We start from the raw sequence: 12,604 nt of genomic DNA on the forward strand, positions 1-12,604 counted from the left end.
AGCGTTGTACAAGATCTTCAGTTTCTTGGCAATTTCTCGCATGGAATAGCCTTCCTTTCTCAGAACAAGAATAGACTGACGAGTTTCAATAGAAAGTTCTTTGTTTCTGTCCATTTTGAACCTGTAATCAAACCCAGAAATGCTGACGCTCCAGATACTCAACTAGTCTAAAGAAGGCCAGTTTTATTGCTTCTTTAATCAGCACAAGAGTTTTCAGCTGTGCCAGCATGATTGCAAAAGGGTTTTCTAATGATCAATTAGCCTTTTAAATGATAAACTTGGATTAGCTAACACAACGTGCCATTGGAACACAGGAGTGATGGTTGCTGATAATGGGCCTCTGTACGCCTATGTAGATATTCCATAGAAAATGTGCAGTTTCCAGCTACAATAGTTATTTACAACATTAACAATGTCTACACTGTATTTCTGATCAGTTTTGATATTATTATAATGGACAATTTATTTTTTCCGTTCCAAAACAAAGACATTTCTAAGTGACCCCAAACTTTTAATGGTAGTGTACATATTACCTCAATTACCTCAACTAACTGGTGCCCCCGCACATTGACTCTGTACCGGTACCCCCTGTATATAGCCTTGCTATTGTTATTTTCAGCTGCTGTTAAATTATTTGTTACTTTTATTTTCTATTTTTTACTTAACACTTATTTTTCTTAAAACTGCAATGTTGGTTAAGGGCTTGTAAGCACTTCACTAAGGTCTACTACACCTGTTGTATTCGGCGCATGTGACAAATAAAATCTGATTTGATTTGAAATGGGTGAGAAAAAATCTATTGAATCCATTTTGAATTCAGGCTGTAACATCAAAATGTGGAATAAGTCAAGGGGTATGAATACTTTCGTAAGGCTAAACTTCACATCAGTTGCATGTTCTACCTCTTTCCCTTTAGGTACGTTGGACATTTTATCTACTACATCAAAATGTCTTTGATTGGTAGTGGTCAAAACCTATTTCCTGCACATGGAATGGACAGAATAAGGTACAGTTTCATTCCACCTTCAAATATGCAAATTAAAATGTAGGTTATAGGTTTTGGGTTAAATGTGATTATTTGAGTATATCCCCCTTTCATCTGTTAATACAATCTCTTTCAGATATTTTCCTGCACGCTTACTGCACGCTGATTTTAATTCAGCAGCATCTTAGAGATCCTAGTATTATCCCCTGGTGCTTTTGAAGTGACACTTGGTGAGCTAGTCTTGTTGTCCTTGAAGTGTCTTACTTTAAATGTATTGTTTCGATGCTAACACTTTAAGTTCTCTCAAATCTAGTGAATATTGGTGTACCATTTATTCCATTTTCTCTAAAGATACACCAGTGTGGTCCAAGCTTGAATCAGGATACATCCCTACTTCTAAGACCTTTCTGAGATCCTGGATGGTAAATTTGGAGTTGAAACATACAAAGTCTTACAAAACTACACATCAAGCTAACCAGCTACTCCTGAGAAATATGGGACTGTCTCGTGGCTAAATGAAGGTCTGCACTAAAAACAGCATAATCTGGGTCCAGGCCTGATGTCCAGTCACGTTACATTCTTGCTGACTCAGGAAATACAGAATACCTCAAAGCTCGCATTGTTTCGCTTAATGGCCAACTATTAAAGAGAAATCTAACAGACCTGAAAAATGTCAAAACATTTACGCTATTGTTTTGATCTGCAAATAAATAGTAAGAGCAAGTTGTCAATGTGGCTGGAACGGCGCAAATGGAATGGCATCAAATACATGGAAACCTTGTTTGATGTATTTGATACCGTTCCACTAATTCTGCTCCAGCCATTATCACGAGCCCGTCCTCCCCAATTAAGGTGCCACCAACCTCCTGTGTTAGACTGGCAAAAAAAACAGTTGATGTTTGTTGGACAAACACTTGAGTTCAATGTTTAAATGGCTATAGAGTTAAAAGCCCTATTTTACTGTACACCAGTATATTAGACAAGAGGAACAATGTTATTTTATAAGACAAATTTACCTTTATACTATTTCTATTCCATATCATTTTCACTGAGAAGCGTAGCAGTGTTTTGAAGTATACTGAACATAAATATGAACGCAACAATTTCAAAGATCTTACCGAGTTACAGTTCATAGAAGGAAATCAGGATTTCACATGATTGGGCAGGGGCGCAGCCATGGGTAGGCCTGGGAGGGCATAGGCCCACCCACTGGGGAGCCAGGCCCAGCCAATACTGTTGTGTATTGATATTCTAGTTTTGTTCCTTTAGGGCACCTGTAACCCCCCCTTGCTTACCTACGTTGAAATGCTTGGAATGTTCTTCCTGTGAAACGCATTAAACAATGCCCATGTTCATTTCTACTCGTCCTGTCCTTATATTAGTTGTTTAAGCAATACATTGTGCCACACAACAATAAACAAATGAGTTTCCCCCCGCAAAAGGGCTTTATTACAGACCAAAATACTCCTGACTCCTTCGTTGAACCAGCCTTTTGAAGGAAAGGATTACATTTTAACGCACAAATAAAACACATGAAAAAGTACCAAGGAATTACAATTTTATTTAAAACTGTTCAGAAAGGCTTATTGAGAGAGAATGAGTGACACATTTACTATTGCTATATAAAACATTGCTTTGGAGGAATAAAAAAAAAAGTCTATACAGAATCAGTACATCTGAAATACGAAAATGCCAACTCGTGATGCTATTTTAAAACAAAAACATTCTGAATATTTCCCATGCAATTTTCACAGTACATAACATACCATGTATGAATTTTTAAATATAGTACAGTTTCAAAAGTTAAAAAAATGTAATTGACCATTTTAGAATCTGCGACGCTTGTTGGCACCAAAGTCCGCAGGGCCTTGGCCAGGGACTCTTGGGAACACAGGCTGGCCTCCTACGGGCATGTTGTTGTTTCCTGCCCCCTGCTGGGAGAAAACAGAAAAGACACGCAAGATGAGTGATAATGACAAATGAAAGTCTCTTGCAGCTATATATTTACAAGATTAACACAGAGGTGAAATGATCAAATACATATTTGGTTACCCTATCCCTGTTGGCACAATAAATGTGTTGATCTTGGTATGTAAATATATCGTTTGTTATTCTAAAATGTCTAACATTACCATTAAAGGGGGGTTCTCGGCAGGTATGTTGGCAGCTCCAGGGATGGGCACGCTGGGGTTTCCTTCACCACCACCCATCGAGTTTCTGTTAATTCCTTGACCTACACCAAACCAAAAAACAGACAGCACATCAGCAAACCAATACAATACAGTGGGTTCAGGAATGATTGGATCCCTTGATTAAAATTAGCAAAAAAATACTAAAATAAATAAAAATACTGAGCTATATTGTATGCTAAAAATAAAATACTAAATATATATTTTATCCTAATGCAATTGCTCAGCGAAAGAGGTTGCTTAACAAGTAATTTTTTTAAATTCTAAAAAAAGATGGAGTTCAAGAGAACACATTGGGAGGGATCTAAGACATTAGTATAAAATAGAATTCTTCATATTTTATACATTTTCTGTATTTTTCAATATAATTATTTTACACTGTCTTTTTTACTCATCTTTATCAAGGGTTCCAATAATTCCAGACCCCACTGTATATACTAGATAACATGGTGACCATCACCCTTGACAGCTCAGTGAAGATCTGAAAGCTAATGTAAACCTTACCTTGCATGTGCATCCGCATCTCCTGCTCCCGCTAAGAAAAATGATAACACATTAAAAAATCCATTCTTTAATCAGATAGATTAAACAATAGACAGCTTAGAAACAGCAAACAAAATATAGTTTTAGTCCTTTTTCCAATTGTTTAACCACAAACACAATTGCAAAGGTGCTTAGACACATTTAGGCAACTTCCATTTGTGTATAGAGGAATAATGATAGATATTTTTTTATCAGAGTATTTAAACCAGTGTCAAATAGCAATGACTCACATTTCCAGGGAAGTTCCCCTTGAAGCCCTCCTGCTGCCGCCTCATCATCTCCTCACTGTGCATCCTCATCTCCTCCTCCCTCCTGCGATGTTCCTCTTCTTGACGGAGCTCCATCTGCTTCCTCTTCTGCATCTCCTGGTTATGGAGCTCCTCCATTCTCCTCAGCTCCTCTTGACGCCTCAGCAGGTCTGTAATGAGATGAACACCCCATTTGTTAGTAACCTAGTCAAAAGACCTACACCATATGAATCAATTACCAATAGGATTGGATTCAAGTGGTGTATGAGATTGACATCCGGGCTACATCTGGTGGTAGGACACGTCAAGAAATGCATACATTTCTCCATAAGACACCCTGTTTTGTGTTTATTAGTGTCCTTAACCTTGGATTGATAAGGTAGAGTGGACCCAGACCACACATACCTTGTCTCATCAAGATAACCTGGTGCTCATGTCTAGCTGCCTCCATCTCTTGCTCCAGCTTCTCCTGAGCCTCCTTGATGTTCCTGTCCACCTGCTCATACTGTTGCTTCTCCATCTCCATCAGGGCCTTCCAGCGCATGGCATACTCATACTCAAATGTCCCTGGCTGAGCAAATCTCGGTGGCTGCTCCCGCTCCCTGGCAGAGAGATTTTACACAAGAAAACCAGATCAATATGCAACACTTTATTGTCATGGATTGTACCTCTTTTCAGCAGCATGGTGCAAGATTGTTCTATGCACAGTTCTGACCAATGTATTTGGAGAAAGTATGCCAAACCCCAAAAACTATGATTACTCACTTGTGAAACACTTGGTTTTTGTTTACAATCCTCTCTGGCAGTCCCTCATCCTCATCAAACTGCTCCATTGGCTCAACTGTCACTGGCCTGGGGAATCTGAAAAGCGTAAAACAATCAGCATTACCTCTCCCATTTTGAAAACATTACAACAAAATGCATTTGAAACATTACATGTTTTCATTTTATTTCCAGCATAATACTTACGCAGTCAATAGAAAGGCTCCATCTGCACACCTATCCAGAGCCTTCCTTGCTGCAGGCTTGGCTGTGTATTCCACAATCCCTTTTCCTGTGGGTCTCCCTCTATCATCTACTATGACTATGGCCCTTTCAATCTGGCCAAAGACAGAGAAAGCCTCTTCCAGGAGCTCATTGGAAATGAACTGTGGCAAATTCCTCACAGTTAGAGCAGCACCATGTGTTGCAAATCGCACGCGCAACTGTCTGCCCCTGAATGAGGTGTCATCAAGCTCGGCTTTAGCAATCTCAGCCACTGTTTTTGTCTCCTGTTGGTATTAAAGTATAAAATAAGAACATTCACAAAGTAGTCACACGTGAATGCTTTCCCATTCATTTAAGATTGAGGAATATAACTTCTATCCCTTGAACATGCTACTGTGACAGAGTGGAAATTCAGCCCAAACCGGGATGCAAACTTACAACCCTCCCCACTGTAACAAAAACTCAAGAGGCACTGTCAATATAACTGACCCAGAAAGCTAAGTCAATTCTGAATCGGGGGTGACGGTACTTCTACATCTCAGGAAGGCAGTAGTGATGCACTTGGTCATCCGCTACACTAACTACTTACCAGTCTAATGAATCCAAACCCCCGGTCCTTGTTGATGAAAATCTCAGCTGCCTTGCCATACTTGGAAAATAACTTCTCCACCTCTGCCTCTGTAACACCAGTTGGTAAATTTCCCACAAACAGACGGCTACGCTGAGTGTAAGTCTTCTCTCCAGGTTTCCTGAAGTTTTGTAGATCTATGGTTATCCCTGCATCTAAAGAGAAGCAAAATATTAGAATCATCTAATACTGGATGATTTCATTTCCTTCCAATACAGAGCTCAGGAGTCAATGAAACCTATCTTACTTGGGCTCTCCTGCTCATCTGCATGCTGTCCATTGCTGTTGACTCCAGGATGTTTCTGGTTTTCAAACTGGTGTCTAGATGGGCCATGATACTGCTGTTCTCCACGGGGGCCCTGGTTTCCTTGCATCTAATTAAAAGGACAGTCATTAACAGAGTCACTACATTGATTTTTATTGCTAATACCATCGGGCAAAAAAAAATGCATGAGGATACAAGAGATGTCAAAGCCAGAGGAAGGCTATAGCTAACGTTAAGCTGGCTAGCAACGTGTTTCGTTATAACGTTAGCTATAACAGATAATTTCAGTCTAAAACACATTTTGGCTAACGTTTAACAAGCAAATCTTATATGGTAACGAGTGGCGTTGAGAGCTACCATTGGCTAGGTAACAAAATGTAATATACAGTAGCTAAATCAATTACCTAGCCAACGTTAGTTACTGTAGAGTAACGTTACCAAAATGTGAAAGCCACCGTCTTTGTTTGCTAGCTAGTATAGCTAGCTAACTAGTTCAAGACGGGCAGTGTGAGCTAGCAAACCAATATCGATTGTTGAACAATCTGTTAGTTAGCTAACGAATTAAAACATGTCCGTTAACTGTTAGCTACTTATGTGAAGCTGGCTAGTAATTTCGCTACTTACCTAAGCTACCAATCCTCACCACTAAACTAACCATCCTCACCACTAAGCTAACATAGCTAACTAGCACAACCGTTTTGTTCCTAGCAAATGTATGTAACATATTGCTAGTTAGCTAATATAAGCAACTTCTCAGATGAAAGCAACATTTTTGCATATTCAACTATTACGTTTCATACCTTTACAAAATAAATGTTTGGGGATTCCAACACACGTAGAAGGGAAAATCGCTCTTTACAAAGAACAGATAATGGATTTCACAAACAACCTCTTGATTCCACTTGAGGAAGCAGATTGGCTGACTGGGAGAAGGCGGATGTAGTGTAGACATGCAGTGATTGGAAGAATTCCCGTCAATTATATAGAGAATAGTAAATCTAACAATGTAATTGGTACATATTCTATTTTGACCATTCCTTGATTTTCTCAGAGATCTGAAAATAATGACTATTGAAATTAGATGAATTGAACGGTTTTGGAACCTCTGGCCTCTGAACCTCTGAACACTGGCAATTTGACTGGTAAACTCTTGGGTACAATCGCAATGGCTGCCTGGTATTATGATGCAATAATTTCCATGCAATGTAGAATGTTCCTTCAGATAATGTTAACTCATGTGGATCATGCAATTTAATGTACTTTTTGCAACGTCAGTTGCGTTGAATCAACAAATCACAGCACATTTTGATGGGTACACTTCCTGCTTATACTTATTTTACTTCCTGCTTTGTTACATAGTACCACAGTATGAGTCATAATACCCATAAAACCTAGCAGTCAAACAGGGAAATGGTTTCAATCGTTTTTCGACCATTCATTTTTCCCATAGGAAACACTTAAAATAAGGGGTGTGTTCCGTGTGGGCTTACCCTGGCGTGATGTTTTGATAACTGTGCAAAGCTCTCTTGGACAAGGTCACTTTTATCAATATAGTCGCCTGCAATTACCCCCTGAAATGAAACGCTAATTAGCCGCTAATATGGCTATCATACAGAACTACACATCTTGTCGCAAGCTTTGACATCATCCCTTAAGGCACATTTCTCCATGCAGTAACCTAGCAAGTAAATATTATAATCTTTATTGTTTGAAATTGTGTATTTCTTGTGTGTATGCTTGTTTAATATTTTTTTTTTTTACCTAGCTAGCTACCGTTAGCATTTTTTAGTTACTAGAATTACCCTCTGGCCTTTGTAGTAAATTAGCTAACCTTAGGTCTCTCCGTTGATCTGAAGCCAGCTGCCAGGATGGTTCGGTGCTATGTACCGGATTGTAACCACTACTCCGATAAGCACACATGCATTTTATTGTTTTCCGACCTCTGTAATCGAGAGGCGTTGTTGGAGCTGTGTGATAAGGTAAACCCTGTTTGCTAGTTGCGAACAAGCTGTTTTGGTTAGGTCAAAGATCTATGGTTAGCTAGGTGTTTATGAAAATTAGCGAGATAACCACTGACTGTAGTTATGTGTACAACGCATGTTGCCTTCCTTACAAGTAAAAAGAAAACCAGCATAGGCTAGGATAATGACTGTTGTTAACGTTTTATTGGCAAGTATTTAGTGAACTAGCCAGCTAGTTAAAGTTAGTTCACAGTTTGGTAGTAATACTTTTTCACGTGGTGACATGCTAGCTAGCATTAGCCCACCAGGGAAAGGATATTTAGCTAACGTTAGCTAGTTAACGTTAATTCCCCATTTGTGTAGTCAGATTTGCTAGCTAACGTTACGACGGCAAGGATAATTGGTTAGCTAGCATGTCACCTCTTAGAAAAGTCTGACTACATGAACTGTTTATTTACATTTTTTTTATACTTTTACCCCTTTTTCTCCCCAATTTTGTGATATCCAATTGTAAGTATAGTCCTATCGCTGCAACTCCCCTACGGACTTGGGAGAGGTAAAGGTCGAGAGCCATGCATCCTCCGAAACACGAACATGCCAAGCCGCACTGCTTCTTGACACATTGCTCGCTTAACCCGGAAGCCAGCCGCACCAATGTGTCGGAGGAAACACCGCGCAGCTGGCGACCGAAGTCAGCTTGCAGGCGCCCGGCCCACCACAAGGAGTCGCTATAGCGCAATGGGACAAGGAAATCCCGGGCCCGGCCAAACCCTCCCCTAACCCGGACGACGCTGGGCCGATTGTGTGCTGCCTCATGGGTCTCCCAGTTACGGCCGGCTGTGACACAGCCTGGGATCAAACCCGGGTCTGTAGTGACACCTCAAGCACTGCTTTGCAGTGCCTTAGATTGCTGTGCCACTCGGGAACTAATGTTAACTAGCTAGCTAGCTAAATATCGCCTGGTGAGCTAGCTAGTTAGACACCTTGGTTAGATAGTGAGCTAAAGTTGGCTAGCTAGCTCACAAAGTACTTGTGGCCTCAATGTTTTCCCCATACAGAACACAAACTCATCAAATGATACAATGTTGTGTAAAACATTGAATTTGTAGATGCATCAAAACGGACTTTATATCCCCTTTTCCTCGTTGTTTAGACATGAGGCGTGACATGCGGAACATCGGGCTCACACCAAGAGAAAGCAGTGCATGATAAATGCCACCCTCAGCAAAGAGATCTGTTGGAAGTGATGGGGGAAAGACATAATTTAAACATCATGGATATAAATTCCAACTGTGCCCATGATAAAATGCAATGTGAATTGTGTTGTACTACTGAATGAAACTGAGCAGATGCACTCAGACCAGCCTTTGCGATTTAATTTACGTTAACTACATTACTTTAGCTGGCTGCTTTTGAGCAAAACTTGTATAATATAACCTATTCTGGGAGCCTAGTGTGTGTATGAACTTTGTGGAAGTTTTGAACCATTGGCTTCCCTGAAACAGGTACTGACAGGAGGCGCGACGAGAACGCTGACCCGGAGCCTGCCCAAAAAAACGATTGGAATAAAACCTCAAAGTAAGAACAAAAACTGTGTGAAAAAACTATAAGATATTTAGATGTTCACTGATGCAAAGACAGCTTTGGGAGCATGTGGTCCTTGAAAAACTCCTCTAATCCAGCAAAATGAGTCTGCCAGAGGTCGTCATGCTGGATGCCCATTTGGGGATCTGATGGTATTTCTGATTGTCTTAACTCACCACCACTAATGAGCTGTGAAGCTTCTCAAAGTAACTTTTTCTTCACCTCAAACATGCAAGTAAACAAAGTCTGTTTTTACATCCATTGAGAATGACATCTTCCCAGCTCTCTCCCTGTCGATAACCATTCAGAGTGAAAGGGAAAAAAATGTCATGCTCTTCCAGTGGAATCTTCAGAAAATTGGCCTATCCAATTGACTTCTTATCCCTTGTGCAAATGGCTTACAGCTGTGTCTGTCCTGAGCTCACTGGTGCAGGAAACTCTCAGGGTTCAGAATATGCAAGCTTTGGCTAGACCAAGTTGATAGTTGATACAATGTTTCAAGTTCCTTGCAGACAGGCCATGAATAGCAAATGTGATTTAATTTTATTAGGATATTTTCTACCTACAGGCTGCAATGTTTTTATGTTGGCTATTTTTGTAGGCTATTTTTTACACAGTTGGCAATGGCAATATAAATGACTTTTAGATTTGTATCTAGATTTGTATAATTTTCATAGATCACATTTTTATTAATCACATGACAATGATTTTGAGAAGACTTTATAAATTGCCACTCCAAATCGAAAAGGTTGCCGACCCCTGGTGTAGCCTATTACCGGCAACTTCGGGAGCGTAACAAAGCCCAGCAGCAGCTGGAGGAGGAGGTTTGGGAACAGGTTTTTTCTTCTTCTGGTTAGGCTATCTTGCTTTCTGGCTCCTTCGAGTCATTTGTGTGTGTCTTCATTATTTAATGACAGCGTGCTTAAAGCATCAGACAAGCTCAGTCGCCTACATATAGTTGATTTTTTTTAAACACAGAGGGTGTGTGTATGTATGGAAAATTACACGTTTTAAAACCTCAACCAGTCGATTGGCTGAAAGACCAGACTACTCTTGGTCGACCAATATTTTGTTGGGGTCGGGGACAGCCCTAGATAAATCTTTGAAATTGTTGCATGTTGCATTTATATTTTTGTTCACCATTCTTTGTAACAAGTCAGATTTGTCTGTCGATGACAAAAATACACTGATCTACAATCCAAATTGGATGATGTTTACATAAAGAAGGTGAATAGCACCTACATAAAATCAAGGGCAAAGTGGATAAGATTATCAAGTCAAGACAATTCTATTATTGAGAAGTGTGTGTTTCTCTGGCTGGACATTGGTCATCGGAGGGAGAGAGAGATACAGACGCTACTCCTGTCAGGAGGAATCATGCTCCATAAATCAAACTGATGACATAGAGTCCACAGCAGGAAATTATTTTGCTTCAATTGGCTCAGTACATTTTGTCCCATTGGATTAGACATTTTTAAGATTAGGTTATTGATTTGCTGCTCAAGTTTACCTGAACAAATACTACTATATTAGTATGCACCTAGTCTTGTGAAACCGGACGACTGTGTCTGAAGTCAAATGTATTTTTCACATGCGCTGAATAACACACGTGTCTCTAAATATTACGCAGTAACTGTCTGGCCATGATATTAGTATGCACTGGAACAGCCAGATATATTTAATACGGCTGCATGTTTATATTCACTAAGTTGGACCACTAAAATTATTGTTTTGTCTCTTGTAGGAAACATCTTTGGTGAGCATGTCGGTGGAAGACCTACCCCCTGGCTCTCCTGTACATCTCCCACAATGACTGGATCGTTGGGGACATGCACTGCCAGCTCAGTGGCTTTATCATAGGCCTCAGTATCATTGGCTCCGTCTTTAACATCTTGGCCATTTCCATCAACCGGTACATCTGCCACAGCCTGCACTATGACCACATGTTGTGCACCAGGAACACCTGCTGTTACCTGGGCCTCACCTGGCTGCTCACTGCCATGGCCACAGTGCTCAACTTCTTAGTGGGCTCTCTGCAGTATGACCCACGCCTCTTCTCCTGCACCTTCGCCCAGACTGTCAGCTCCTACTAGACCAGCTCTGGTGCTGATCCACTTCCTGGTGCCCCTCTCGGTGGTCTGTTACTACTACCTGAGGATCTGGGTGTTTATCATCCAGGTGAAAGAGGGTGAAACCAGATGACAAGCAGAAACTAAAGTAATTTCTTGACTATGTTTGTGGTGTTCCTAATGTTTGGTGGGCTGGGGACCACTAAACATTATTGGCCTGGCACTGGCCATTAACTCGGGAATGGTGGCAGCAAAAATCTCAGATTGGCTCTTTGTCACCAGGTACTTTATGGCCTATTTCAACAGCTGTCTCAATGCTGTCATCTACGGGTTACTCAATCAGAACTTTAGTAAGGAAAACATACACATCCTCTTACTGCTGTGTACCCCTCAAACTATTTTTTATGTAAGGCTACAGGTGTTGGACTGAGGGATTTAAAAGAACAAATAAACCATCCAGTGGCGAGCCGTCATTCAGCCCCACATTTTTAGCAAAAATTGCCTGTTTTGCATGTTATTTTAGCATTAATACGTGTCTCATATCCATTTACAAACAAGGTAAAAAATAATATATCATTGAGTTATTAAAGCCGCATGCAAACATGGTCTCTTTTTTTCTTTTCTTGAGTAAGGCAGCTCCAAAATGCAGGTGTTTCAGCCTAGCTCAGTGCTTTCTGTGGTGGGGCAAGCCAACAGAAAATACGGAGCGTTGCGCTGTGATTGGCTCAGTGTTCTGTCACTCATGGGGACTTTACGTCACTGCCAAGTGGAAGAGGAGACCTTAAATTCTAGCCCTTCAAGTGTTACATTAGAAGTGCTCATCCAAGAACACTCAAGGTCATTGGCCACAGATAAAATTACATCAAATCACATTATATGTACAGTAGCTTTGATTGGACTTTCACAATCTTAGCAAGCAGTCATCATCATGAATCAAGTCGACAATATACTGGCAAATCCTTTTTAATCCTTGTCATATGACGAGAAATAATGAAGAGAAATTATAGATAAAACGTATCGGCGCTCATTGGCCATTACACAACAAGTTGTAAATCGCAAATTCAACAAGTGGTTTGGAAGAAATCAGTGACAGTGGCTGTGTGGTCCCAAATCTGGTATTTTTTATTTTATTTAACCTTTATTTA

General features: G+C 40.3%; 1 protein-coding gene and 1 pseudogene across 2 annotated transcripts; one reads left to right on the forward strand and one right to left on the reverse strand.

Annotated features, from left to right (window-relative positions):
* Positions 1–2,529: 2,529 nt before the first annotated feature.
* LOC139537219 (non-POU domain-containing octamer-binding protein-like) lies at positions 2,530–6,799 on the reverse strand. 2 transcript variants are annotated; one of them, XM_071338295.1, is made up of 10 exons: positions 6,646–6,799; positions 5,828–5,954; positions 5,542–5,735; positions 4,935–5,236; positions 4,731–4,826; positions 4,371–4,567; positions 3,948–4,135; positions 3,679–3,709; positions 3,118–3,218; positions 2,530–2,916 (listed from the first exon to the last, which is right to left on the reverse strand). In XM_071338295.1, the coding sequence occupies exons 2-10, from the start codon at positions 5,952–5,954 to the stop codon at positions 2,812–2,814; spliced, it is 1,341 nt and encodes a 446-aa protein (XP_071194396.1). In that variant the 5' UTR covers positions 6,646–6,799; the 3' UTR covers positions 2,530–2,811. The 2 variants fall into 2 exon arrangements, with proteins under 2 accessions (XP_071194396.1, XP_071194395.1); XM_071338294.1 differs by having other exon boundaries at positions 2,530–2,919; positions 6,646–6,784.
* Positions 6,800–7,692: 893 nt separating this feature from the next.
* Positions 7,693–12,064, forward strand: LOC139537220 (melatonin receptor type 1C-like; annotated as a pseudogene).
* The last annotated feature ends 540 nt before the right edge of the window (positions 12,065–12,604 follow it).

Source organism: Salvelinus alpinus, chromosome 13, assembly GCF_045679555.1.
Source record: "Salvelinus alpinus chromosome 13, SLU_Salpinus.1, whole genome shotgun sequence".
Classification (NCBI taxonomy): domain Eukaryota; kingdom Metazoa; phylum Chordata; class Actinopteri; order Salmoniformes; family Salmonidae; genus Salvelinus; species Salvelinus alpinus.

What these genes read in the sequence shown, in the direction of transcription:
- LOC139537219 (XM_071338294.1), bottom strand. Translation starts at nt 5,954, where the DNA reads ATGCAAGGAAACCAGGGCCCCCGTGGAGAACAGCAGTATCATGGCCCA. An exon ending in GGAGCCTTTCTATTGACTGC is followed by an intron (nt 4,827 to 4,934) that starts GTAAGTATTATG and finishes TACGCTTTTCAG; the next exon opens with ATTCCCCAGGCCAGTGACAG. An exon ending in GGTTATCTTGATGAGACAAG is followed by an intron (nt 4,136 to 4,370) that starts GTATGTGTGGTC and finishes ATCTCATTACAG; the next exon opens with ACCTGCTGAGGCGTCAAGAG.